This window comes from Saimiri boliviensis, chromosome 7 (genome assembly GCF_048565385.1).
Source record: "Saimiri boliviensis isolate mSaiBol1 chromosome 7, mSaiBol1.pri, whole genome shotgun sequence".
Classification (NCBI taxonomy): Eukaryota; Metazoa; Chordata; class Mammalia; order Primates; family Cebidae; genus Saimiri; species Saimiri boliviensis.
Genome location: NC_133455.1, coordinates 63685123 through 63712856, shown reverse-complemented (window position 1 = coordinate 63712856; position 27734 = coordinate 63685123). Strand labels below are relative to the sequence as shown.

At 41.6% G+C, this 27734-nt stretch overlaps 2 protein-coding genes across 6 annotated transcripts in view; both read left to right on the top strand.

Annotated features, from left to right (window-relative positions):
* CCNT1 (cyclin T1) overlaps positions 1-13870 on the top strand; it is a 32409-nt gene extending 18539 nt beyond the window's left edge. The window contains exons 5-10 of one of the 3 annotated variants that reach the window (XR_012518423.1): positions 580-642; positions 2320-2365; positions 4650-4813; positions 4979-5049; positions 7878-9743; positions 10038-13870. Coding sequence is in view for 1 of the 3 variants with exons in the window: in XM_003927772.4 (XP_003927821.1) it covers positions 580-642; positions 2320-2365; positions 4650-4813; positions 4979-5049; positions 7878-9284 (1751 nt within the window). In the remaining 2 variants the exon portion in view is untranslated. Of the gene's footprint in view, positions 1-579; positions 643-2319; positions 2366-4649; positions 4814-4978; positions 5050-7877 lie in introns of all 3 variants that reach the window. The other 2 variants (XM_003927772.4, XR_744841.3) reach the window with 2 other exon arrangements.
* A 5818-nt stretch (positions 13871-19688) lies between these two features.
* KANSL2 (KAT8 regulatory NSL complex subunit 2) overlaps positions 19689-27734 on the top strand; it is a 67309-nt gene continuing 59263 nt past the window's right edge. For all 3 annotated transcript variants that reach the window (XM_074402580.1, XM_074402579.1, XM_074402581.1), the window contains exons 1-4: positions 19689-20912; positions 21490-21748; positions 23326-23504; positions 24023-24137. In XM_074402580.1, coding sequence (XP_074258681.1) covers positions 21498-21748; positions 23326-23504; positions 24023-24137 — 545 coding nt within the window. In that variant the 5' untranslated portion in view covers positions 19689-20912; positions 21490-21497. The remainder of the gene's footprint in view (positions 20913-21489; positions 21749-23325; positions 23505-24022; positions 24138-27734) is intronic.

Here is a 27734-nt window from a genome sequence, read left to right as displayed (position 1 = left end):
GGTACAGATATTTTTTTGCACATATATATACATGATGAGTTCTTCAAAATTTCTCTCTCAAGTTAGTTTCTTCTAGTCAACTTTTTTTCTTTTTTTTTGAGATGGAGTCTTGCTCTGTCTCCACGCTGGAGTGCAGTGGCATGATCTGGGCTCACTGCAACCTCTGACTCCCTGGTTCAAGAGATTCTCCTGCATCAGCCTCTTGAGTGTGCTGGGATTACAGGCACATGCCACCATGCCCAGCAAATTTTTTGGATTTTTAGTAGAGACGGGGTTTCACCATGTTGGCCAGCATGGTCTTGATCTCCTGACCTTGTGATCCTCCCGCCTTGGCCTCCCAAAGTACTGGGATTACAGGCGTGAGCCACCATGCCCAGCCTAGTCAACTTTTTTCTTAAAATATCTTCAAATTAATCATATTTCATGGGACAGTGATACTTTTCTGTTGGAATAAATTTCTTTTAATATTTTAATGTGGAAACCAGTAAGCTCTAATTCACAATCAGTTATCCTTTTACAATACTTTGTAAAAATCTAAACTTCTTCATAGTTTTTTAACCAGACACTTTTTCTTTTAAGGCTTTGAACTAACAATTGACCACCCACATACTCATGTAGTAAAGTGCACTCAACTTGTTCGAGGTAAGAAATCCCAACTTATGAAGACTCTTTCAAATTGTTTTCCCATTTATAGGTTGTGGTTTGTTGTGGACAATACATAGTAGTTTTGCTTTGGCCAAAAGTTAAATTAAAAGGCCTACTTGGCTTAAATCAAAATGAGTGGTTCTGCCTTGGAGTTGTTTTTCTCGTGGGTTCTTACTAATATTTTTAGATGATCTCTAGTTAAAGAGAGCTAACCTCTTGAGAATGTTTGTCAAAGTTGGGCAGGTTTTGAAGAGTCATTTAATAGCAATTTTAAGAAAGTCTTGGAGAGTGGGTGATCTTATTTTAATTCTGGAGTTGATTAAAGGCCACCTAGAGGATCATATATTATTTATTTGAGCTTTTCATGATTTGCAATCTCTTGGCAGAACTTTTCTTTTTAATTCTAATTTAACAATAGTATGTAATTGAATGAAAGTCTTTAGTATCAAGAATATCTGAACACTTGTGCATTCAAGTGCCTTTTATGATTTTGTAGGCCAAACTGATAATTGGTCTTATTTTACATCTTACTAATGTGTGTTTCAGGTGAAAATTCCCAGTTTCCCAAGTTCTTTATATTTGAAAGTATTAAAACGTTAGATTGAACAAGGATGAGATTAGAGACGGATGTAAATATTGAGAAGACTATGTCCTAAGGAAAATGAAAATTTGCTTTGTCACCCAGAACAGTTTGTTTTGGAAGAAGTTAAACTTTTTTATTGTGATATATTACATTATTTGATGATTTGGGAATTAAATTACAGGCTACTAAATTAAAAACTTTCTTAATAGTAAAAGTCAGTTTTCCCAAATATATCAAAGTTTTCTAGATTCTGATCTTACTTCTAGATCATCTTAGTTACTCCTGCAGTTCAGTGTTTCTCAGTGAATCCTTACATCAGAATCTCTGGATTATTTGTTAAAAAATGCCATTGCAGTGGGGTGTGTTGGTCACACCTGTAATCACAGCATGTTGGCAGAGACAGGCGGACACTTGAGGTCAGGAGTTTGAGACTAGCCTGGTCAACATGGTGAAACCACATCTCTACTAAAAATACAAAAATTCGCTGAGTGTGGTGGCATATGACTCTAATCCCAGTTACTTGGGGGGGCTGAGGCAGAAGAATTGCTTGAACCCGGAGGGAGAGGTTGCAGTGAGCCAAGATGATGCCATTGCACTCCAGCCTGGGTGACAGAGCCATATTCTGTCTCAAAAAAAAAAAAAAAAAAAAAAATGCTATGGCACTCCAGCCTGGGCAACAGAGTGAGACTCCATCTCAAAAAAAGAAATGCTTGTACCCTTCTCCAAACATTTAATGAAATTTTAGCTAATTTCATTAGCTGGGTGCTAATGACATTTTAGGGAGAGGTCCAAGAATTGACATTTTGAACAAGTACCTCAGATATGTGGTGTACAGAATTAAAGCTTGAGTATCTAGGTCTGGAAGCAGCATCATTATTAATGTTAAAATGAAAAATTATCGATCTGTCTACTTTGGCAGAATGTAAACATCAAGGTTTACAGGGGCCACGTCTGGTCTTATTTGCCACTATATTCACAGTACCTTGCAAATATTAAATGCTTACTAAATATTTGCTGAGAATGAATGGAACTAATCACTTTTTTCTTCCCCCATCCCTGACTTTTGTTTGTTTGTTTGTTTTTTCCTTTAGCAAGCAAGGACTTAGCACAGACTTCTTACTTCATGGCAACAAACAGGTTTATATTTTATTTTATTTTTTCTCTTCTATTTTTGGTATAGTACTTTACTTGGGTTTGATACAGTGTGCTATAGACAATTCTCTGGTGAATATTGATTTTTCTGCACAGTTTACATGTTGTACTTTAAATTTCCATAGTATGTTTTAATTTTTTAAGGCTATATAATTGTTTAGTACTGTTTTTTTGATAACCTACTAAATTCTACATGATAGCGACTGAAAATCTGATTTGGAGAATTCTGCAATAATTATGTGTGTGTGTTTGTGTGTATTTATTTATTTTTTTTTTTAAGACAGAGTCTCACTCTGTTTCCCAGGGTGGACTGCAGGGGCGCAGTCTTGGCTCACTACAACCTCTGCCTCCCAGGTTCAAGTGATTCTCCGGCCTCAGCCTCCTGAGTAGTTGGGATTACAGGCTTGTGCCACCATGACCATCTAAGTTTTTGAATTTTCAGTAGAGATGGGTTTCACTATGTTGGCTGGGATGGTCTCAAACTCCTTGCCTCAAGTGATTTGCCTGCCTTGGATTCCAAAAGTGCTGGGATTTTAGGTATAAGCCACTGCACCCGGCCAATAATTTTAAAAGATTTCTTTTCTTCCCTCACTATCAATTAATGGGCACTTGGATATAAAGAGTTTGAGTCCTGGCCAGGCCTGGTGGCTCATACACATAATCCCAGCACTTTGGGTGGCTTAGGTGGGTGGATGACAATGTCAGGAGATTGAGACCATCTTGGCCAACATGGTGAAACCCTGTCTCTACTAAAAATACAAATATTAGCTGGGTGCTACTTAGTTGGTGTGTGCCTGTAATCTCAGCTGCGTGGGAGGCTGAGGCATGAGAATGGCTTCAGCTCAGGAGTTGGAGTTCACAGTGAGCTAAGATCACGCCGTTGCACTCCAGCCTGGTGACAGAGCGAGACTTGGTCTCAAAAAAAAAAAAAGTTTGTCTTTTTCCTTCTTCTTTCCTTTTTAAAAAAGTAAAAGACTGAGTGTAGTGGCTTATACTTATATTCCCGGAACTTTGGGAGGCTGAGGCTGATGGATCACTTGAGGCTAGGAGGTTGAGAGCAGCCTGGCCAACGTAGTGAAACCATATTTCTACTAGAAAATACAAAATTTAGCAGGGCATGGTAGCACATGCATGTAGTCTCAGCTACTCGGGAGGCTGAGGCACAAGAAATGCTTGAACCTAGGAGGCAGAGGTTGCTATGAGCCGAGATGGCCCCACTGCAGTGCAGCCTGGGTGACAGAGAGAGAACCTCTGTCTCAAAAAAACAAAAAAACCCGTAAATGATTAGTACATGACTTGTATTACCAACTTGCCTAATACTGTTTTTTTTAGTGGAAACCAAAGATATCCCTAATAACTGTGAGTACTAAAAAGTTCATTTTTATGAACCGTTAAGAGAAATTTTTGAAATAAACCAACATATTTATACTTGAGAGAGTAGTTAACTATTCATTATTTTAAATAGACCAGAAGTTTGATCGGTAAGAGACAAGGTTTGTTTTTTGTTGTTGTTGTTGTTTGTTTTTTGGAGACAGTCTCACTCTTGCCAGGCTAGAGTGCAGTGGTGCGATCTCAGCTCACTGCAACCTCTGCCGCCTGGGTTCAAGCGATTCTTCTGCCTCAGCCTCCCGAGTAGCTGGGACTACAGGCGCCTGCCACTACACCCAGCTAATTTTTTGTGTTTTAATAGAGACAGGGTTTCACCGTGTTGGCCAGGATGATTTCGATCTCCTGACCTTGTGATCTGCCTGCCTCAGCCTCCCAAAGTGCTGGGATTCTGGGCATGAGCCACCGTGCTGGCCGGAGACAAGATTATTTTTAAGATATTTCCTTAAGTATTTGACTTAGGAATTACACAGATCAAAAAGCTTACAATTTTCCTTAAGATCTGAGCTTAGTCTCAGGATAATAGGTAGTGAATATTGACTTCTAGGTTTGAATACCGGCCCAAAAGTCAATGTTTTAAAGAACTTCCATTCCCAGCCTTTTTACTTCTTCTTCTTTTTTTTTTTTTTTTTCTTGGCTCTGGTCAATGTGTAGATTAAATGGTATATATTCAAGAGGTTTAGAAATGTTGTTACCTGAACAGGTGGGTTAATAGGAAATTATATTGAGTGATAGATCAGAGCATTGCATAGCTCTTACCTTCTTACTCTCCTGTGTATTTTTAAGCCTTTTTTTTTTTTTTTTTTAAATAATGGAGAGTTTTAGCTTTGGGTTGAGAATTGAGAGCTCACGACACTCTCTGTTTTCTTCCCTCTGATGTCAGCCTGCATTTGACCACATTTAGCCTGCAGTACACACCTCCTGTGGTGGCCTGTGTCTGCATTCATCTGGCTTGCAAGTGGTCCAATTGGGAGATCCCAGTCTCAACTGACGGGAAGCACTGGTGGGAGTATGTTGACGCCACTGTGACCTTGGAACTTTTAGATGGTAAGTTTTAGAGTAAGGGACCTTGGAAAACACTATTGATGTGTCACATTGCTGGCCAAAGGTGACTTGATTCAGATGAAAATAGTGAGTTAGTAGTTGAGGTTTTTCTTGTTTTATTACTTCTGTTTCTCTCAGTCTTTCTTAAACATTCTGTTTTATTTGTAGAACTGACACATGAATTTCTACAGATTTTGGAGAAAACTCCCAACAGGCTCAAACGCATTCGGAATTGGAGGGTAAGAATCATAACTGTCAGCTTGTGGAACAAAATCACTTTCTTTTGACTGCACCAGTGAATATAACAGTATTGAATATGTACCCTAGGTTTGGAATTTCCTTTATAGTTACACAGTAATGATGACTTCACTTCATACCTTGGATACTGTTGTAGAAGTCAATGTCTGTATGGGATAGCAGGATTTACTTTGCGTTGTATAACTCCTGTGATGTGATCATTTGAGCAGCAACACTGGTTGCATATTTTCTGTGTGGAAACTGGAAATAGGAAAAAAAACGTGGCTTCTCTGAGTCAGAGTATTGCCTTCTGGTAGAGGCAAGATACAGAAATACAAGGTTTCGAGCTGGTAACAATGTTTTCTTTGGCATTACCTACTTTTAAAATGGATTTTAGAATTTTGTTTTTATATAGTTTGTAGTCTAGAGTTGTATTCCAAATATTTGTCAAAGTCTTACTCAGGGATAATGGAATCATTTTTTTCTGTCAATTTAAAAATGGTTTTAAAATGTTTCTATTATTTTTTCATAAATCTAATCCATAAAATGGATTTGTGCGGGCCGGCACGGTGGCTCAAGCCTGTAATCCCAGCACTTTGGGAGGCCGAGGCGGGTGGATCACGAGGTCAAGAGATCGAGACCATCCGGGTCAACATGGTGAAACCCCGTCTCTACTAAAAATACAAGAAATTAGCTGGGCATGGTGGCGCGTGCCTGTAATCCCAGCTACTCAGGAGGCTGAGGCAGGAGAATTGCCTGAGCCCAGGAGGCAGAGGTTGCGGTGAGCCGAGATTGCGCCATTGCACTCCAGCCTGGGTAACAAGAGCGAAACTCTTGTCTCAAAAAAAAAAAAAAAAAAAAAAAAATGGATTTGTTTTCTCATAAATTCATTCTCCTGAGTTGAGTGAGTTGCAGAAAATGAGTTTGCCTCTTAGAAGCTTAGGATTCGAAGTAGGCTTGAGAGGCCAGGCACGGTGGCTCACGCTTGTAGTCCCAGCACTTTGGGAGGCTGAGGTGGGCAGATCACCTGAAGTCAGGAGTTCGAGACCAGCCTGGCCAACGTGGTGAAACCCCATCTCTACCAAAAATACAAAAAATTAGCAGACTTGGTGGTGGGCACCTATAATCCCTGCTACTCAGGAGACTGAGACAGGAGAATCACTTGAATCCAGGAGGGGGAGGTTGCAGTGAGCCGAGACTGCACCACTGCACTCTAGCATGGGTGACAGAGTGAGACTCTGTCTCAAAAAAAAACAAAAACAAAAACACCCAAAAACAAAAACAAAAAGAAGTAGGCTTGAGATCACATAGTTCATCTTTTACTTTAGCATAAAATCTCACCAAAATTTTTAGAATTCCGTTATAGACTAACTATAATTATAAGCAGAAGGCATAGATTTCATGTTTGTGACTTTTTTTTTGAGATGGAGTCTTGCTCTGTCGCCAAGCTGGAGTGCAGTGGCGCAACCTCGGCTCACTGCAACCTCTGCCTCCCGGGTTAAAGCAATTCTCCTGCCTCAGCCTCCCGAATAGCTGGGATTACAGGTGTTTGCCACCACGTCCAGCTATTTTTTTTTTTACATTTTTAGTAGAGATGGGATTTTGCCATGTTGCCCAGGATGGTCTTGATCTCCTGGCCTTGTGATCCACCCTCCTTGGCCTCCCAAAGTGTTGGGATTACAGGCGTGAGCCACCACCCCAGCCATTGCTGTGACTCTTTTTATTTTTATTTATATTTTTTTTGAGACGGAGTTTCGCTTTTGTTACCCAGGTTGGAGTGCAATGGTGCGATCTCGGCTCACCGCAACCTCCGCCTCCTGGGTTCAGGCAATTCTCCTGCCTCAGCCTCCTGAGTAGCTGGGATTACAGGCACGAGCCACCATGCCCAGCTAATGTTTTGTATTTTTAGTAGAGACGGGGTTTCACCATGTTGACCAGGATGGTCTCGATCTCTCGACCTCGTGATCCACCCGTCTTGGCCTCCCAAAGTGCTGGGATTACAGGCTTGAGCCACCGCGCCCGGCTTGCTGTGACTCTTCATTGAAGGTTTTTTAGCTTTTTTTTTTTTTTTGAGACAGAATCTTGCTATGTCGCCAGGTGCCAGGCTGGAGTGCAATGGTGCAGTCTCGGCTCACTACAATCTCTGCTTCCTGGGTTCAAGCAATTCTTCTACCTCAGCCTCCCGAGTAGCTGGGACTACAGGCGCCTGCTACCACGCCCAGCTAATTTTTTTTTTTTTTTTTTTCTTTTCCCCCGAGATGGAGTTTCGCTCTTGTTACCCAGGCTGGAGTGCAGTGGTGCGATTTTGGCTCACCGCAACCTCTGTCTCCTGGGTTCAAGCAATTCTCCTGCCTCAGCCTCCTGAGTAGCTGGGATTACAGGCATGCGCCACCATGCCCAGCTAATTTTTGTATTTTTAGTAGAGATGGGGTTTCACCATGTTGACCAGATGGTCTCGATCTCTTGACCTCGTGATCCACCCGTCTCGGCCTCCCAAAGTGCTGGGATTATAGGTGTGAGCCACCGCACCCGGCCCTAATTTTTGTATTTTTTAGTAGAGATGGGGTTTCACCATGTTGGCCAGGATGGTCTTGATATCTTGACCTCGTGATCCACCTCCCAAAGTGCTGTGATTATAGGTGTGAGCCACCGTGCTGGCAATTGAAGGTTTTAAAATATTCTTTTGATGGTAATGTTTACTGGATTTCATGTTAGGAAAGCCTCCTGCCTGTGGCCTATCCAGAACTTCCAGTGTTGCTGCTACTCATCTCAATGTTTTTTCATTTAATAAATTACCTGAAGTGAAGAGATGCTATTTGCTTCATTCCAGGCATGCCAGGCTGCCCAGAAAACAAAAACAGATGACCGAGGAACAGATGAAAACACTTCAGAGCAGAGAATCCTCAATATGATTTCCCAGAGCTCTTCAGACACAACCATTGCAGGTTTAATGAGCATGTCAACAACTTCTACCACAAGTGCAGTGCCTTCCCTCCCAGGCTCCGAAGAATCATCCAGCAACTTAACCAGTGTGGAGATGTTGCCTGGAGAGCGTTGGCTGTCCTCCCAACCTTCTTTCAAACTAGAACCTACTCAGGGTCATCGGACTAGTGACAATTTAGCACTTATAGGAGTTGATCATTCCTTATCACAGGATGCTTCAAATGCATTTATTTCCCAGAAGCAGAGTAGTAAGAGCGTGCCGTCAGCTAAAGTGTCACTGAAAGAATACCGCGCAAAGCATGCAGAAGAGTTGGCTGCTCAAAAGAAGCAGCTGGAGAACATGGAAGCCAATGTGAAGTCACAGTATGCATATGCTGCCCAGAATCTCCTTTCTCATCATGATAGCCATTCAGTCATTCTAAAAATGCCCTTAGAGGGTTCAGAAAACCCTGAGCGGCCTTTTCTGGAAAAGGCTGACAAAACAGCTCTCAAAATGAGAATCCCAGTGGCAGGTGGAGATAAGGCTGCCTCTTCAAAACCAGAGGAGATAAAAATGCGCATAAAAGTCCATACTGCAGCTGATAAGCACAATTCCATAGAGGACAGTGTTACAAAGAGCCGAGAGCACAAAGAAAAGCATAAGACTCACCCATCTAATCACCATCATCATCATAATCACCACTCACACAAGCACTCTCATTCACAACTTCCAGTTAGTACAGGGAACAAACGTCCAGGTGATCCAAAACATAGTAGCCAGACAAGCAACTTAGCACATAAAACCTATAGCTTGTCTAGTTCCTTTTCCTCTTCCAGTTCTGCTCGTAAAAGGGGACCCTCTGAAGAGACTGGAGGGGCAGTGTTTGATCATCCAACCAAGATTGCCAAGAGTACGAAATCCTCTTCCCTAAATTTCTCCTTCCCTTCACTTCCTACAATGGCCCAGATGCCTGGGCATAGCTCAGACACAAGTGGCCTTTCCTTTTCACAGCCCAGCTGTAAAACTCGAGTCTCTCATTCGAAACTGGATAAAGGGGCCACTGGGGCCAATGGTCATAACACGACCCAGACAATAGACTATCAAGATACTGTGAATATGCTTCACTCCCTGCTCAGTGCCCAGGGTGTTCAGCCCACTCAGCCCACTGCATTTGAATTTGTTCGTCCTTATAGTGAATATCTGAATCCTCGGGCTGGTGGAATCTCTTCCTCGAGATCTGGAAATACAGACAAACCCCGGCCACCACCTCTGCCATCAGAACCTCCTCCACCACTTCCACCCCTTCCTAAGTAAAAAAGAAAAAGAAGAGGAGAAAAAAACTTCTTTAAAAAAAAATATATACTTTTTTCTTTTTCTTTCTTTTTTTTTTTTTTGACTACTGATTTGGACTAAGAAAATTACTTATGAAATATGTTACCCTTCATGGACTAGGGAATAAATTGGTATTGAGACATAGGTGGGAGGGTGGTAGAAGGCCTTGGCTATTATATCTGCTGCCTCATGCATTTAACTATTTTCTTACAATTTTTACTGGTTTTAGAGAGGTATTGAAGCTGTGAAGGATTAAGAACACTTTCTGAATTCTTGGCCTCTCCACCTAATTAGGTTGATTGGAGTATCTTCCCTCTTCTTGCCAGAGCCGAAAAATCGTTTTATCAGACAATTATGGATCCTTTTGGTGTTTAATATATCAGAAGAGAGGAAGTATTTAAACATCAAAATCTTTTAAGAGACTTAAAAAAATAATTTAAAGTAAGTTATCTGTTTAGTTTTTTTATATAATTGGGAAGGGGATAGGGATTTTGCTGTGTGTATGCGATACATAGCAGTGACTCCTTGTGGGTGGGATTGGAGGGTGGGAATGTGTGAGGGTGGGTGGGAGGGTAGGTTCTTGGCTAGGAGTTCTGAAATAGGCTCAGGCCACTTGAAGTGTCAGAATTTTAAGTGTGTATGTAAGTGTGGATATGTGTGTTTTTAAGTGTGTGTGTTTAAAAATCATGTTTTATCTTTCCTTCCCTGTCCCTTACCATTTTCATTTCCCAACAGTCTACTAGAGAAGAACATGATTGGCCTTGTGAACATAAAGGAAGAGGCATGTATTTGACATGGTATTTTCCCCTTTCTTTGTGTTATAATTGAGTAGTAGCCCTGTAATTTCTAGCTTGGGCAAGTGCAGCCAGTATCCTGACTCTTCATTAGGAGAACTTCCTTTTTACTCCTTTTTTTGTTTTTGTGCAAGACAGAGATGGGGTTGAGGAAGGACGGTTGGCGAGCAAGGCCAGCTTCTGCCCTACAGAATTGGGTGTGTCTTTATTTCAGGTGAGGCTTTGGGAAAGTGTTCAAATGAGAGTAGTCTTAGGGTCTCTAAGAGATGGGGAATGTGCTATGTATATCCTTCCTGTGAAAGCCCAAACCATATGGGAGAAACTAGAGGATACTAAAAACAATGAAATTGTGATTTGGAAGTTTTAGAACATTGTTTTTTAAATTACATTATAAATGTAAGATATGCTTTTTATCTGTATATCTGAAGGGGAACAGCTGCATCCTCGTTTTTGCAGCCATTATGACTCGAGATTGGAGCTTACGAATTTAACAGTACTGGTGCCATGAGAGTGAGCAAGCCTAGCCAGTGAATACCGTTACGTTTAGATTGTTCATCTTCGGTAGCTTTAGATTCTTGATAGAGGTTCTTAAGATTTCTGAGTCCTTTATAAAAATAGATCAAGAGTCCTGTTCGAAAGCTTGATTATCCCATATATTAGGAGTGAACATTTTTGATAAATCTTTCGGGAAATCTTGGCTAGAAAGAATTCTAAGTTAGCTGTCTAACTACTGAAAACTATCTAGCCAAAGATCATTTGATGGGATATTCTTTGATTTTCATTGTATTTTTTTTTGCTCTGAAAAAGATGGTGCAATTTGAGTTTGTCTTTGTGATTTGATTACAGCTTCCTTCATGCCAAGTATTTTTTAAGAAGAGGTTGAATTCTTTTCATTTGGAAGTCATAGGGAGACAGGAGTTGTGCTGCTACTTGCCAGGAACAGGTTGGGAAGAAATTGCGGCTGTTGGAATTGATGATGTACTGGCCTAATATAGAAAGGAATTTGTAGGCAGGAGTAAACGTTAACTGATGGTGGGTTAGTGCTCTGCATCTTGCATATTTGAACTGTCTAGAGTTCCTGCCATTGCTGGGTATAAAATGAGGAGCTCTCTGCTGACCTGTAAATCATTAATACTTCTTGACTTGGAATGTCACCTCACTTTATAGATAACATTTTCCTCTTTCCCCTTGGTATTTTCTTTGTTGTGTTAGATAATTAATTGGTAGATACATAGTTGTGGTTTAGTACGTTTAGGGCTTCTATTTATTTAGATATTGTTTGGTGGAGTCTGTTTCCAAAAGGGAATGTGCTGTTCAGTCTGCATCTGTATCTATGTGGAATTGATGATCACTGGTTTGATTTTGAAAATGTTTTTTCCAGCTTTTAATTATTCCTATCAAATGTCACATATTTTCTAATCACATGCACTCCTTTACCACAAGAGGCACATAATCATTTGGCCTCATAGCAGTTCTCCATGGCTATACTGTAGTAAAGTTCCTTAGAACTTTGTCAGGCGTTAACTAGGAAAAAGTGCTTACTAGGGCCTAAGAGCTGCTTTGTGCTATGTAGCTGGCCTTTGCACTAGTAGATCATTGCTGACATGGGTCAGTTTAGAAACCTTTCTGTGTTAATGCCTCCTAGTACTGTCTTAAGATACCTACAGTGTCCGTTTTTAGATCTATGCATTTGTCATGAAGTTCCTTGTGGGCTCTACATGAAGCTGCTGCTTTGTTTTTAGGTTAACAGATGTGCCTGTCAAATAGCATGTGTATTGTCCAAATTCCATAAACTTAAGGTTTTTAAGGGCTGTGTGGTTTCTGAGCTCTATGTGTCTTTCCTATCTTTGTACCTTCAAAGGGTGAGAAATGAGATTTCTACATCCAAAGTTAGCCTAGTAAACATGGCTTTTTGTTTCTTCATTTAATCTAGACTGTCAAAAATAAGTGATGGTGATAAGTAGGCCTGGAGCCTACACTTCTGTAAGTCTCATTCCTGAAATTTGCCAGACTCTCAGGTTGGCAAAAACAAATACCTGTGGATTGTCCTTAAGGCTTTTAATCAGATACCTGTGTTGTTGTTAGCTGAACTGTAGTGAAGCATTGATCTAAAGCCAAATCCGTCTTCTGAAATATCAGTTATGCTTTTGGGTTTAGAAAATACTTAGGTGTTAGTCTAGTCTAGTCTTCCCATTCATGAATCAGTGTGTGTGCATATCAGAGAGCCTCAACTTCTTTTTTCTTCCTTTTTAAAAATGATTTTAGTGTTTTGATTTAGTGTATACTGCATAGTTCAGTGTTACTGGCTTTACCAGTGTTGACAGAAAAATTTTAAATCTCCAGTTGCAAACAGCAATGGATTAGGACATGGAAATAAAATCATGGTGACATCACTGGTGAGTTATCTTAAACCTCTGCTATTTAATTCTCCATATTGAAATGCGTACTACTCCTCATACTTTGCTTTTGGACAAAGGCAATTATAGAGGGGCCCTGTCTATCCCAGTATGGTTGGATTTTAAACATATGTTTCCGTTATTTTGGGAACTGATTAATATTAAAATTTTTTTGTTTATGAGTTGTTTTGATACTAATATTAGGAAAAGAGAATCTAGAACATCTTGAAGTTTGAATACAAATTTTATTCTTTTGGGCTTGGGAGAATTTAAGCAGTCTATGCAACTCATCAAATGGTGAGAAATAGCCCTCCAAGGTTCCAGTAAGCTTTCAGTGACTTTGATACCTCCCCAAATTTCTTGAGTTGCTGCTTGTTAACACCCAGCGTTTAACTGAGTGTTTGCTCCTGATGGGTTAGATGTTCATGTTGTATCACACTGTCAAGTTTTATTTTGTGTTTTTATCCGTTTGTGGATGTGAGTTTGAAACAAGCACGGTACAGTAATCCTGCCTAATAGAGTGTTCTGGAATGAAGATGATTTTTTGAGTGGGAGAGTTTTTCATTTTAATGTGTCTAAAGTTTTTATATGAAGTTGGCATTGGAAAAGGGAGGTAAAGAAAAAGGATGTTTACTAAAAGCAGTGTCTGCTCTTCCTCTTTATGAGTGTGTATTCATGGCTAATGAAAAAAAGAGAAAGACTCTTGGGTTTTGTGTTGCCATGTTAAGCATGGAGAGGGATGCTTGACAGCATGCTAATTGAAGCCAGAGCAAGTATGTCCTTCATTAGGTAATCAGGAACTATTCAGTTGAAGCTGACAGAACTGATTAGTTGTTGATCATAATATAATTGGTTGCAAAGTGGAAGTGCTGGCTGGCTTAAGTACCCAAAGAAAAGAATGCAGCAGCCTAACTTAGTGTTATCCTGTTACTAAATTTGAAACTGACCTTTTTTCCCCACCCTACTTCACACACCCTAAAACTGTTTTCTTGTCAGACCAAAGAGCAAAAGGAAAAAAAAAAAGTAAAACACTTTACCAATCTTTGTCACTCAGGTACAATTTTGTGGTGAGATTTTTGTCTGTTCTCTTTGTATTGCTCTTAAGAGTCCTTTCTCAGCATATTATTCTGCCATTGCCTCTGTCCTCCTTGGGGAACCTCAGCTCTAGATGCTACCCCTGGGGTATTTACTGCTGTTATGTGAATGATAGGATGTAAGTGACCGTTATAGTAAGGGCTCTTTGTAAAAAATTCAAAAAATTTAAAAAAGGATGTATAAATTTTATAGTCTGGCTATCAGTTTGATATCTTGCTGTCAAGTATGTTTCTCAATCTGTATTTATCCATCCCATCAATAAATGTTAACGTTAAAACACTCATTTGATTGTTGTTTATGTGTACTCTCCTCAGATTAGTCCTTAGTCTTTGTCATTTGATTGATATGTTTACAGTTTTATTTCAATTTTGATACTAGTATGCTTTCTTATTGTGCAAGATCCCATGGGAATTGAGTCCATTGGAAAGACCCAAGATTGTCGATCAGTGAACCCAGTAGTATAAAGTATATTGTAGGCAAAGGTTGGGGGGGGACCCTCATTCTATATTGTTACATAAATACCTGGAAGAGTAACTTGTACACACAAAAACATTATAGCACTAACATGATGGCAACATATACTGCTTATCTAGCAAACATTATCAACAAGATTCATAATTGTATACTTGGTTCTTTGAAAAGCCTGCCATGTTAGTATAGATACAGCATTGTATCTGGAAGAAAATACAGTTGGAAGAAAAAAACATTCTTGGTAGTGCCAGGAAAAAGTCACGGTGAATACTCATCCTGAGACATCATAAAACCACATTTACAAGGTAATTCTTGTAAATTACACACTGAAAACAAGGAACTTTCATGTTGAAGTATGCCATGCTTATTACACAAAGTTAGTAATAGATACAGTTTGAAGGCTTTAAAAGGAAAAAAAATAAATAACAAAATGATACATACTTCTGAAAAGAAGTCACTTGAGTGGTTTCTTCTCCCATATTCTAAAAGTAGCTAATTTTACAAACAGTATGTATACCTCTCCTGAAAAAATAATATGAGATCTGAAATGTTTGCAGAAGTTGCTGAGAGTTTAGGAAGATGCTGACAGTTTAGGAATTCTAGTGTGGTTTATTGTTCTTGGGAATAGATGAGGTGTAAAACAGTTTAAAATTTGAATACAGCTGGACCCCAATTATGTTTTGTTAAACTAAAAAATATAGAGCAAGGCTTCATCTTAATTATCAATGCCTACAACATATTCTGGTCTGGTAGATACACTGAGAGCTCAGTAAGATTGTCTTGATCTCTACCATTCAGCATTCTGTGGAATGATTGAAGCCCTTTATAAGAGACTTCTGTGGATTCTCTTAGAGGCTTGTATTCACAGTAATCTCTGGCTCTGGGGGTTACTTTTGCTGAACTGATTTAGTTTATAGATTGTCACATTGTCCTACTTGTGCTTTTTTTTTTTTTTTTAGAGTCGCTGTCGCCCAGGCTGGAGTGCTGTGGCACCATTTTGGCTCACTGTAACCTCTACCTCCTGGGTTCAAGTGATTCTCCTGCCTCAGCCCCCAGAGTAGTTGGGATTATGGGATTATAGGCGCCTGCCACCACGCCTGGCTGATTTTTGTATTTTTAGTAGAGAGGGTTTCACCATGTTGGCCAGGCTGGTCTTGAATTCCTTACCTCAGGTGATCTGCCTGCCTTCACCTCCCTAAGTGCTGGGATTACAGGCAAGAACCACCACACCCAGCCTATTTTTTTTTTCTTTTTTTTTTTTTTTTTGAGACAGAGTTTCGCTCTTGTTACCCAGGCTGGAGTGCAATGGCGCGATCTCGGCTCACGCAACCTCCGCCTCCTGGGTTCAGGCAATTCTCCTGCCTCAGCCTCCCGAGTAGCTGGGATTACAGGCACATGCCACCATGCCCAGCTAATTTTTTGTATTTTTAGTAGAGACGGGGTTTCACTATGTTGACCGGGATGGTCTCGATCTCTTGACCTCGTGATCCACCCGCCTCGGCCTCCCAAAGTGCTGGGATTACAGGCTTGAGCCACCGCGCCCGGCCTTTTTTTTTTTTTTTTTTTTTTAATGTAGAATCTCAACCTGTTCATTTCACTTCAGGTAACACTCAAAAGCAATAGGTAACAACAACAACAAAACCCCACCGTGATGAAGAGTTGAAACTGATACTGGATATACCTTTCCTAAAAGATACTTTAAAGCACTCCCCTGCCTTTCATTCATTCCTTCTTTAGAAAAGAGTACCTACTTTCTGACACTTTGGGAGGTTGAGGTGGGCTTGAAGCCAGGAGTTCAAGACCAACCAGGGCAACAAAGCAAGACCGCTTCCACACACGTGCACACACACACACACACGCACGCACGCTAATCACGGTAGTATATAGTCCCAGCTACTGGGCAGGCTGGGGTGGAAGGATTGCTTGAGTCCAGCAGTTTGAGGCTGCAGTGAGCCCTGATTGCACCATTGTATTCCTGCTGGTCTATAGATCTATACCCAGTTGAGGGGAAACAAAAAAAGGGGGGGGGGGAAGACATTCTGCTAAGTGTTGTACTCTTTACTAATGGGAATATGGCAGTAACCAAGCATTCTGCCTTTAAAGAATTTACAAATAACTAAGATATAGCATGTTAGATGGTGATAAGCACTTTTAATTTTTTAAAAATTACATATGTGAGCCACTGTACCTAGCCATAATAAGCACTTTGGAGACCAAAGCGGGGAATAGGGGATAGGGGGGTGTGTGTGTGTGTGTGTGTGTGTGTAGGGAGCGTCATGACCTTTAGGGAAAACCTGAAGGAATTGACAGCAACTCATGGGAATAACAGATAAGATCATTTTAGGGAGACATCAAAGGTTCAGAGGTGAGAATGTGCTGGTATGTTTGAGAAATAGCAAGGAAGCCAGTGTAGCTAGTATAGGAATGAGTGGGAAAAGGATGATGGAGAGGGAAGAGTAGCAGGATATGAGGTTAGAGAGGCAATGGAAATCCAAATACAGCAGGACCTTGTGTAAAGACTGAGTGAATGGAACAGACACTATTAGAAAGTTTTGGGAAGTGATATCTGGCTTAGGTTTAAAATGTTCATTTGAGCTGCTGTGTTGAAAATAGATTATAGGAGTCAAGGGCAAGGAAGCTCTCAAAACAATTTAGGTAAGAGATGAGGATGGCTTGGACAGGTTGGAAGTACCCAAGATAGTGAGAAGTGATGTATCTTTTTTTTTCTTTGAGACTCAAGTTTCACTCTTGTTGCCCAGGCTGGAGTGCAATGGTGTGCTCTTGGCTCACTGCAACCTCTCAGGTTCAAGCAATTCTCCTGCCAAGTAGCTGGGATTACATGGATGCGCCACCATGCCTGGCTTATTTTGTATTTTTGGTGGACGCAGGGTTTCACCATGTTGGCCAGACTGGTCTTCAGCTCCTGACCTCAGGTGATCCACCTGTCTCAGCCCCCCAAAGTGCATGAGCCACTGTGCTCGGCCGAGAAGTAATATATCTTGAAGATGGAGCTAATAGGATTTGCTATTAGGTGGAAGAGAAAGAAGTCAAGTATGACTTCCAGTGTTTGTCCTGACCAACCGGAAGGATAGGGTTATCATATACTGAGGTAGAGATGACTATGGGAGTCGCAGGAGGTTGGCTTTTATCATTACAGTTGAAATGCCAATTAGACATCCAAGTGGAGATGCCTACTGGACAGATGACTAGAGAATCAAGTTCAAAGGAGGGGTCCAGGCTGGACATACACATTTGGGAGACAGCAGCTTATGAATGGGATGAAACAGTGAGATAACTAAGGAAGTAGTAGTGGAAAGTAAAAATGTTCAGTGTTTAGACTTGGGAAAAAGAGAGACAAGAGACAGAGTGGGTGACTGTGATGTAGAAGGGAAACTAGGAAGAGTATCGTGATCTAGAAAGTATGGTGTTCTAAGGAGGAGGAGTGGCCAAGTGTGTTAGACATTGCAAAGAGGTCTAATAAGATGAGGCCCTTGGCCAGGCACAGTGGTTCACGCCTGTAATCCAGCACTTTGGGAGGCTGAAATGGGCAGATCACTTGAGGTCAGGATTTCGCAAATAGCCTGGCCAACATGGTGAAACCCCATCTCTACTAAAAATACAATAATTAGCTGGGTGTGTTGGTGGGTGCCTGTCATCCCAGCTACTGGGGAGGCTGAGGCATGAGAATGCTTGAACCCAGGAGGCGAAGGTTGCAGAGAGCCAAGAGTGTGTCACTGCACTCCAGCCTGGGCAATAGAGTGAGACTCCTTAAAAAAAAAGAGAGATGAGCCCTTAAAGTTCCATTGGAATTAGCAAGGGGGTAATTGATAATCTGTTTTTTTCCTTTTCTTTTTCTTTTTTTGAGGAGTCTCACTCTATTGCCCAGGCTGGAGTGCAGTGGCACGATCTTGGCTTACCGCTCTTGTTTCCCAGGCTGGAGTGCAGTGGTGTGATCTTGGGTTCAAGTGATTCTTCTGCTCAGTCTCCTGAATAGCTGGGATTACAGGCATGTGCTACCACACCTGGCTAGTTTTTATATTTTTAGTAGAGATGGGGTTTCACTACATTGGCCAGGTGGGTCTTGAACTACTGGCCTCAGGTGATCCACCCGCCTCTCCCAAAGTGCTGGGATTACAGCTGTGAGCCACCGCACCCAGCCGTTTTTATCCCTTTTCTCACTTTTTTCTAGGATTAGCTCCCTAAACTGTTTCCTAATCCCTGTTTACAAATAGCTTCTGGCCTACCTTAACCTCTTCAGTAGCTACAAAGCGTTCAGTGAATTAAAAATAGCCATCTACTTTGTTAAATAGAACAAAGAATTTGCTGATATCTTGAGCTTTCACTATCTGCTTCCTTCTTTCACTTAGAAGTGGTTCATCAGGAGGCGGAGGTTGCGGTGAGCCGAGATCACGCCATTGCACTCCAGCCTGGGTAACAAGAGCGATAACTCCATCTCAAAAAAAAAAAAAAAAAAAAAAAAAGAAAGAAGTGGTTCATGACTGTAATCCCAGCATTTTGGGAGGCCAAGGCAGGCAGATCACCTGAGGTTGGGAGTTTGAGACCAGCCTGGCTAACACAGTGAAACCCTATCTCTATTAAAAATACAAAAATTAGCTGGGTGTGGTGGCGAGTACCTGTAATCCCAGCTACTTGGGAAGCTGAGGTGGGAGAATCATCTGAACCCTGGAGGCGGAAGTTGCAGAGTCGAGGCTGCAGTGAGCTGAGATCATGCCACTGTATTCTAGCCTGGGTGACAGAGTGAGACTCTACCTAAAAAAAAAAAAAAAAAAAAAAAAAAGAGCCGGGCGTGATGGCTCACACCTGTAATCCCAGCACTTTGGGAGGCCAAGGCGGGCAGATCACGAGGTCAAGAGATCGAGACCATTCTCGCCATGATGAAACCCCGTCTCTACTAAAAATACAAAAATTAGCCGGGTGTGGTGGCACGCGCCTGTAGTCCTAGCTACTTGGGAGGCTGAGGCAGAAGAATCGCTTCAACCCAGGAGGCGGAGGTTGCAGTGAGCTGAGATTGTGCCACTGCACTGCAGCCTGGTGACAGAGCAAGACTTCGTCTTAAAAAACAAACAAAAAACAAGGAAGTGGTTCTGAAGAGAAATGTTTTGTCTGTCTCAGACTTAGATTCTTTTTTCAACTAAGACCTGCTGCAGTAAAATCTCTCATTGAAATTCTTTGTTTTTTAAAACCCCATCTATTCCTCTATCTCTTCATATTGTTCACTACAGTAGTTTTAATGTTGCTTTTTGATACTCCTACATTTGGTTGCAGATGCGGATTCCCAAATTTTTTGACAAGACTGCCTCCGGCTGGCTTTGAATTACAGGGTGTTTATAACAAAACATCTTTTTTTGTATTCCTGAGGTTGGTGTGTTTGCTTATGTATATAAATCATTGTTATTAATATTATGTTTGTATTGCATCCATAATCCCAAACTGTCCTAGAATGTTCACTCCAAGAGAGCAGGGTTATCTTCTTGTTCTCTCCTGGCACTTGGGTGCTCAATAAATATTTGTTGAATGAATGAATTTCAGGCCTTCTTCTAGGGCTGCCCTGGTCTCTGGAAACAGCACCTCCCTCCCAAGTTTTTTTTTTTTTTTTTTGTAATTTCTTGTTCCTATACTTTTGTTATTTATTTATTTGAGATGAAGTCTCACTATGTTGTTGAGGCTGGGATCGAACTCCTGAGCTCAGGTGATCTTCCTACCTTAGCTTCTCAAAGTGCTGGGATTACAGGGGTGAGCCACGATGCCCAGCCCACGTGTTTTTCTTGAGGCCTGTAGAATCTTTATGCTCACTTCCCCTGTGACTCATATGCACTTGTTCATTAGGCATAGATAAAACATCTTTATTAAACTGACAGTGAGCAGATAAGGGACGTTGGAATGCAAAAAAATGTCAAAGGGTTATAGGAAGAAGGCAAGGAATCACTTTTACAAATGGTGGAGATGACAGAAAGATGCTTTTAACTAAAAATCCTTAAAGGCTGGTATAATTGGTATTGTGTTTGTCATTTTTATGATACCTGCATTATTTAGCATGGAATTTTAAAGACAAGGCACACAGTTATGAGAAGCAGTCCTCAACTAGAACAAATATTTCCTTAGTTCAATGCTCTTAATAAGAGGCAATAAGGGATAAAGGATGAGGGCTGGGTTCAATTTGCCTTCTTTTCCCATTTACTATCTATGGTCCTATTCTGTTCCTCAGTCCTTTTATCTGTAAAATGGAGATAAAACTAACCTCTACCTCTTAGGGTTGCTTTGAAAAAAATCAATGAATTTATACCTGATTTATTTATTTAAATCCCAGAATTAGTAAACACAAAAAATGTTTCTGAGGGTTCTCTACACCAAATGTTCAGTACATGTACTTAACTGTTCACAAAAGAAAACTAAAGCCTTTTTTTGTGTAAACAGTGATCCTCTACCCTCTGTCTGATTCTATGCCAGCTGTGCACAGTGGTGAAGGAGCAGCCACCTCGGACCACAGACTGAGGGTTCAAAAGTAGCCGGAAAATGTACCACGCTGCAAGGTGGAAAAATATCAGTAGCTAGCGCCCCGCCCCGCAGTCCGCTCTCCGTCGGCTCCGCCCGCCTTCCCGACTCACATTCCTCGGGGCGGAGTTGCTGACAGTCAGTCTGTCTTAGCCATCCCAGCCGCGCATTTTCTCAGCGCTCCGCCCTCCCAGACAACAATAGGTAGTGGGCCTCGGCCAATGGCGACACCCCGTCGTAGCCAATCACTAGCTAGGAGCCCGGAAAAGAGCGAGGCCTAGTTAGGAGCCGCTGGCGCCACCAGGGGAGGGCGAGCGGCGCGGCAGAGCGCAGCGCTTGAGGTAAGATGGTGGTCCTCTTTGCTCTGGGCTCCTGCAGTTGGGCTGCTATTTCGCTCTTTTTGTCGGCTCAGAGCTGCTATTCCGCTTCAAAGCAGTGTCAGAGTCAGTCTCCTTCCTACAGGCTTCCAGGAGTCAGGTTCTCCGGTGACCGGAGCCGTAAGACAAAATGGCGGTCGCGTGGGCTTCCGAGGCCGGGCCCAGTAGTGCGCTCTGAGGCAGGCCGGGACAAAGGCGGAGTGCGGGGAGGGGGTGGGGCGGAGCGCGGGGCTGCGGCGTGGCCAGCGCGTGGAGCTGGCGTTGTCGCTTCCCTTCGTGCTGCAGCTGTGCGAGTCCTGAAGATACTTTCAGCGTGGTGGGGGTCGGGGTGGGACAGAGCATGGAGGGACACGCTAAAGCGAGGCAAAGCCACAAATGCTTTTGGAGACTTGAGGGAGGGCGGCGGGGAGTTACGGACCGTACCTTACCGGCCGACTTCTGCCACTCCTTTGGAAACTGCCCGCGCGATCTGTCCGAATATGGTGGAGCAGGAATTTTCGGGAAGGGTAAGGGCTCTTTGATATTTCGTTTGACCCCACAGGTTTTGGTATGAACAGGATTCGGATCCACGTCTTGCCAACCAATCGGGGGAGGATCACTCCAGTGCCCAGATCTCAGGAACCTCTGTCCTGTGCATTCACTCATCGTCCATGCTCTCAGCCTCGTCTGGAGGGGCAGGAGTTTTGCATTAAGCATATCCTTGAAGACAAAAATGCACCGTTCAAGCAGTGTAGTTATATATCGACGAAAAATGGAAAAAGATGTCCCAATGCTGCCCCAAAGCCAGAGAAGAAAGATGGGTATATATATATGTGTGTGTGTGTCGTTTGCCATAAAGAGGGAGGGTATGTGATAGGATGTGGGCTTCAGTATAGCTGCCGCGTTTGAGGTAACGTCCCTGTGAATTTGGGATTATGGATGTATCCTTGGAAAATTGAAAAACAAAACTGTGAAGGCTAGAAGGACACGTCAGTTGGATTACTTAGTTCACCTCTTTGGTTTTTTTCCCTTATCTGTAAAATAAAGGCATATTCTAAATTATTATTTTTAAATATAGATGGGTCTTGCTATGTTGACCAGGCTGGTCTCAAACTCCTGGCCTCACAATATCCTCCCATCTCTGCCTCCCAGAGTGCTGGGATTACAGGCGCTAGCCACTGCGCCCTATCCTAATTCTTTTTTATTTTTGAGGCAGAGTCTTGCTTTATCTCCCAGGCGGGAGTGCAGTGGCACGATCTCAGCTTACTGCAACCTCCACCTCCCAGGTTTAAGCGATTCTCGTGCCTTAGCCTCCCGAGTAGCTGGGACTTCAGGCATGCACCACTATGCCTGGATAGTTTTATATTTTTAGTAGAGACTGTGTTTCACCATGTTGGCCAGGCTGGTCTCGAATTCCTGATCTCAGGTGGTCCACATGCCTCTGCCTCCCAGAGTGTTGGGATTACAGGCATGGGCCACTGTGCCTGGCCTCTAAAGTTATTATTTTTAATTCTCTTTTTTGCCTGTTACTTTATGGGGAATAAAGTTATTAATGCAGGACGTGTGGCTCTATTTGGCTGTCCATGAATTTTGTTAACATGCAAAGTTGTACATGTGTGTATTCTTCTGTAAGAGGCTTCATAGTTTTCATTATGTATGCAAAGGTATCCATGCAAACACATAACCTGACTAGACAATTTTGTACATATCTCGTAGTTGTAAAATTATGTCCCTGGCTGGTTGCAGTGGCTCATGCCTGTAATCCCAGCACTTTGGGAAGCCAAGGCAGGAGGATCACTTGAGGCCAGGAGTTGGAGACCAGCTGGGGCAATATAGTGAGACCCCACCTCTACAAAAGATTAAAAAATTCTCTGGGCATAGTGTTGTGGGCATGTATTCCAGCTACTTGGGAGGCTGAGGTGGGAGGATGATGACTTGAGCCTGGGAGTTCTGGACCAGACGTGGCAACATAGTAAGACTTTGTTTCTACAAAAAAACTAAAAAATTTGCTGGGCACAGTAGTGCATTCCTGTAATTCTAGCTACTTTGAGGCTGAGGCAGGAGGATCACTTGAGCCAAGCAGTTCAAGGCTACAGTGAGCTGTGATTGCACCACCGCACTTTAGCCTGGGGAGCAGCAAGACCCAGTCCCTTGCCTCAGCCTCCCAAAGTGCTGAGGTTACAGGGATGAACAACTTCATCCAGCCTGTTATTTTCCTTTAATAAAGTCAAATGTCTTCTTTGACTTTGGGCCAATTAAAGTCCTCTGACTTACTGGCACTTTTAGAAATGAATGTAATAGTCATTTTAATTTCCTAAAAATGATTTAAAGATTAGAGATTATGAGAATTATTGAACACTTTCAAAAAGGAACTTATAGTAATGTTTTGTCTCTTTAGGGTGTCCTTCTGTGCTGAACATGTCCGTAGGAATGCCCTGGCACTTCATGCTCAAATGAAGAAGACCAACCCAGGGCCTATGGGTGAAACACTCCTATGCCAGCTGAGCTCATATGCTAAGACAGAGCTGGGGTCTCAGACTCCAGAAAGTAGTCGCAGTGAAGCCAGCCGAATATTAGGTAAGGATCTTCTCTCCTGCAATGAAAAGGGAGGAAGAAAGTTAAGAGGGAACTTATTTTGGGTTAGCATAATGCCTTGAACTATTTAGTAGTAGGGTTAATTCATCAGGAATTTGGTGAGAATTCCAGGATTGCTATATCGTTCACCACTTCTTTTGAATTTGAAGTAGTGTTTGCTTGGGTTTACTCTCCTAAGTTGGTGACCATTTCTTTCATTGCTTTTTTAATGCTCAGCAGCTTTGTTAGGTAATTTCAAGAAATGATAATTTTAAGTTGATTTTTCTGTCCTTTTGAAAGGGCATGTTTTATTCATTTATGTTGTAAGTAATCTTACTTGGGTTGTATTTTCTTTTGGAGTTTTTATTTCCCGGTACCTTTGTGCTAAGTGTTTTTTTTTTTTTTTTTTCCTTTGTTTTTAAAATTTCAAGGTTTGGGTTGATATGTTAAGTATCTAGTTTTGTATGGTGGAGTTACAGAGGTGGGAAGTCTTAATGGCTGCTCTCCCTTCCTTGCCTCAGATGAAGACAGCTGGAGTGATGGGGAGCAGGAACCCATTACTGTGGATCAGACATGGAGAGGTGACCCTGACAGTGAAGCTGATAGCATAGACAGTGATCAAGAAGATCCCCTAAAGTAAGTTGTAACTCCACATAAGGCATTCGAAATGTAGTTAGTATGTGGAATGTAGTGCTGCATGTTGTTAATAGATTAATAACCTACAAGGGTTGAAGACAGCTTAGCCATTTGTCAGCAGTAAGAGATTCTGTATATCAAAATGGCTTGGTTCATTGTCATCTTGCTTCAAGGCAGGGTGATTCTTTTTTTAGAAGCCTTGTAATTTAGAAAAAGTTTGAACACCAAATTCTACATATGAGGAAGTATAGGGGAGAAAATAGGAAATTTCTTAGACATGGGAGCGTGGGAGGTGGGTTGAGAAGTGATCAGACAGGCTTAGAGAAGAGAAAATGGTTGTGAATGGGTGCTTGGCCTCAGCCTCAGAAAAAATGTTGATTGTACTTGAATACTTCCGGCAAAATGTGTTTTTGGATTAAAAAATTTTTTTAGCCGGGCGCGGTGGCTCAAGCCTGTAATCCCAGCACTTTGGGAGGCTGAGGCGGGTGGATCATGAGGTCAAGAGATCGAGACCGTCCTGGTCAACATGGTGAAACCCTGTCTCTACTAAAAATACAAAAAATTAGCTGGGCATGGTGGCGCGTGCCTATAATCACAGCTACTCAGGAGGCTGAGGCAGGAGAATTGCCTGAACCCAGGAGGCGGAGGTTGCGGTGAGCCAAGATTGCGCCATTGCACTCCAGCCTGGGAAACGAGCGAAACTCCGTCTCAAAAAAAAAAAAAAATTTTAAAGTTGTATATTGTTTTAAATTGACAATTGCACATATTTATGGGGTACGGTGTGGTGTTTGGATGCTTGTAAACCTTGTGTCACCGTCAAATCAGGGTATTTAGCATATTTATCACCATGCATTTAGTGTTTTTTTTGTGTGTGTAAATTTTTTTAAAAAAGAAAAGATTTTCAGGAGTGGTTTCATGACTAAGCGAAAACTGATTTAGAAACTCAAAAGTGATTATATTTTAGTTTTATATCTTACTAAGGTTCTGCTCTTCCCTTAACCCATCGTCACCATAGGAGTTGTAAAGCATAAAAACATTACCTCTCCAAAGTCTCATATTTCTATGTCTCAAGTTCTGGGTTTGGTTTTTTAAAATTTTTTGCCTGCTGACTTCTGTGTGTGTATTAACACTTCTACTGACAGTTTATTTAGAAGGACTGTAGATAGTGGAAGGTGTAATTTCTAGACTTGTAGACTTGACTATTGGGCTTTTGTTCTTGGAATAGCCTTTTCTTTATTACTTTGGATTCTTTGGTTTATAAGAAGTCATTTAGGGTTACATTTTCTCCTAACTACTAACTAGGTCTGACGCTGCTTAGCTTCTGAGATCAGAGGAGATTGGGTATGTTCAGGAGGATATGGCCATAGGTTAGGGTTATGTTTTCTGAGTAGAGTAATTTCTTTCGTTTCTATTGAGTAATCTCACTGTGGTCAACTATTCAGGAAGTAGTGGTTTAGAAAGCCCATCTAAGTAGTTTGAAAGGGAACATCTGTTCTCTCACAGGATTCCCTCACAAATAGTAAATTAAACCAACATATTCATTTTTTTTCCATTTTGGTTCTGGATGGCCAAACTTGCTGCTTTGAAGCGATGTATGCTCTGTAGGGTCACAAAGTCAGTGTTTGCTGTGGTAAAACACTCAGCTTAAAGTTGAGAAACTTGATTTTGTTAGCAATAATCTAGAGTGGATCAGTCTCTAGGAGGCACATCCATGCTATTTAACTTGCAAGAAACTGCTGTATAAACCAATATGCCAGTTAATTTTATGAGAAATGTAAATGTGGAAAGGACTAAACAGTTGATGTCACTTTTTCCTAGAAGAAACATGTTGAGGAGAGAAAATAAAGCCCCAAATGTGGTTAACTATTAGGCAACTAAGTATAAGGTTTTGTTAATTTTTCAATGAGATTATTTAAAAAAAAATTTAGGCCCACTAAATATATGCATTTTTAGGCATGTAGAGTTGTTAAATGTCTCCTTATAATATGATTACATATTACTATCTTGTTATATTTAATAATAATTTGGCAGTATGTCCATTGAGTGAAATTCTTTTCATTAAGAATTTATATCTTAGGGTGCCAGTCTTTGTCATCAATAGGATCACTTTTTGAATCATCTAATAGTTCAGCCACATTTATCTTCAATTGCTTGTTACAAAAAGGGCACTTTTTGTATTGCTTATGATGTTGCTAGAGACTTTATTCTAACTAGAATATTGTTGGCATAGTTTTTTTAAACTTCCTGTTAGTATATATATGATTTATCTCAAAGTAACCACTTAACTTGTTTTGTTGAAAGTTTTTGTCTTTATTTATTTTTTTTTTGAGACAGAGTTTTGCTCTTGTTACCCAGGCTGGAATGCAATGGCGCGATCTCGGCTCACCGCAACCTCCGCCTCCTGGGTTCAGGCAATTCTCCTGCCTCAGCCTCCTGAGTAGCTGGGATTACAGGCACACGCCACCATGCCGAGCTGATTTTTTTTTTTTTTTTTGTATTTTTAGTAGAGACGGGGTTTCACCATGTCGACGAGGATGGTCTCGAACTCTCGACCTCGTGATCCACCCGCCTTGGCCCCCCAAAGTGCTGGGATTACAGGCTTGAGCCACCGCGCCCGGTGAAAGTTTTTGTCTTTAAAGGCTTGTTTATGGCCAGCACGGTGACTCAGCATGTAATCCTAGCACTTTTTTTTTTTTTTTTTTTTTTTTAGATTATAAAAGAAAGACGGAGTTTCACCATGTTGGTCAGGCTGGTCTTGAACTCCCGACCTCAGGTGATCCTCCTGCCTTGGCCTCCAAAGTGCTTGGATTACAGGTATGAGCCACAACACCCGGCCAGCACTTTTTTTTTTTTGAGATGGAGTTTCACTCTTGTTGCCCAGGCTGGAGTGCAGTGGTGTGATCTCAGCTTATTGCAGCCTCCGCCTGCCGGGTTCCAATGATTCTTCTGCCTCTGCCTCCCAAGTAGCTGGGATTACAGGAGCCCACCATGGCTCAGCTGATTTTTGTATTTTCAGTAGAGATGGGGTTTCTCCATGTTGACCAGGCTGGTCTCGAACTCCTGACCTCAGGTGATCCTCCCACCTCAACCTCCCAAAGTGCTGGGATGACAGGCATGAGTCACCATGCCCAGTGATCCTAGCACTTGAGGAGGCTGAGGTACGAGGATTGCTTGAGCCCAGGAGTTTGAGACCAGCCTGGGCAACATAGGGAGACCCTATCTCGACAAAAGATTTAAAAATTAGCCAGATGTGATGGTGCATGTCTGTAGTCTTAGCTACTCGAGAGGCTCAGGTGGGAGGATCACTTGAGCCTGGGAGGTTGAGACTGTATGTAATGAGCTGTGATCATGCCACTGCACTGCAGCCTGGTTAACAGAGGTTGACCCTATCACATGCACACAGAAAAAATAAATAAGTTTGTCTACAACATCTAATTCTTAGGAAGTTTTATCCTAAAGGCAATTGTTAAAGCTTCATTTCCCTTTTTAAAAAAGAAATTGTGTTATGTGACATCTAAAAACATCTAAAACTTGTTTGGCTGAAGGTTATTTCACATTAATAAATCTTCATTGTTTTCCAAATAAAGAAATTTGGAG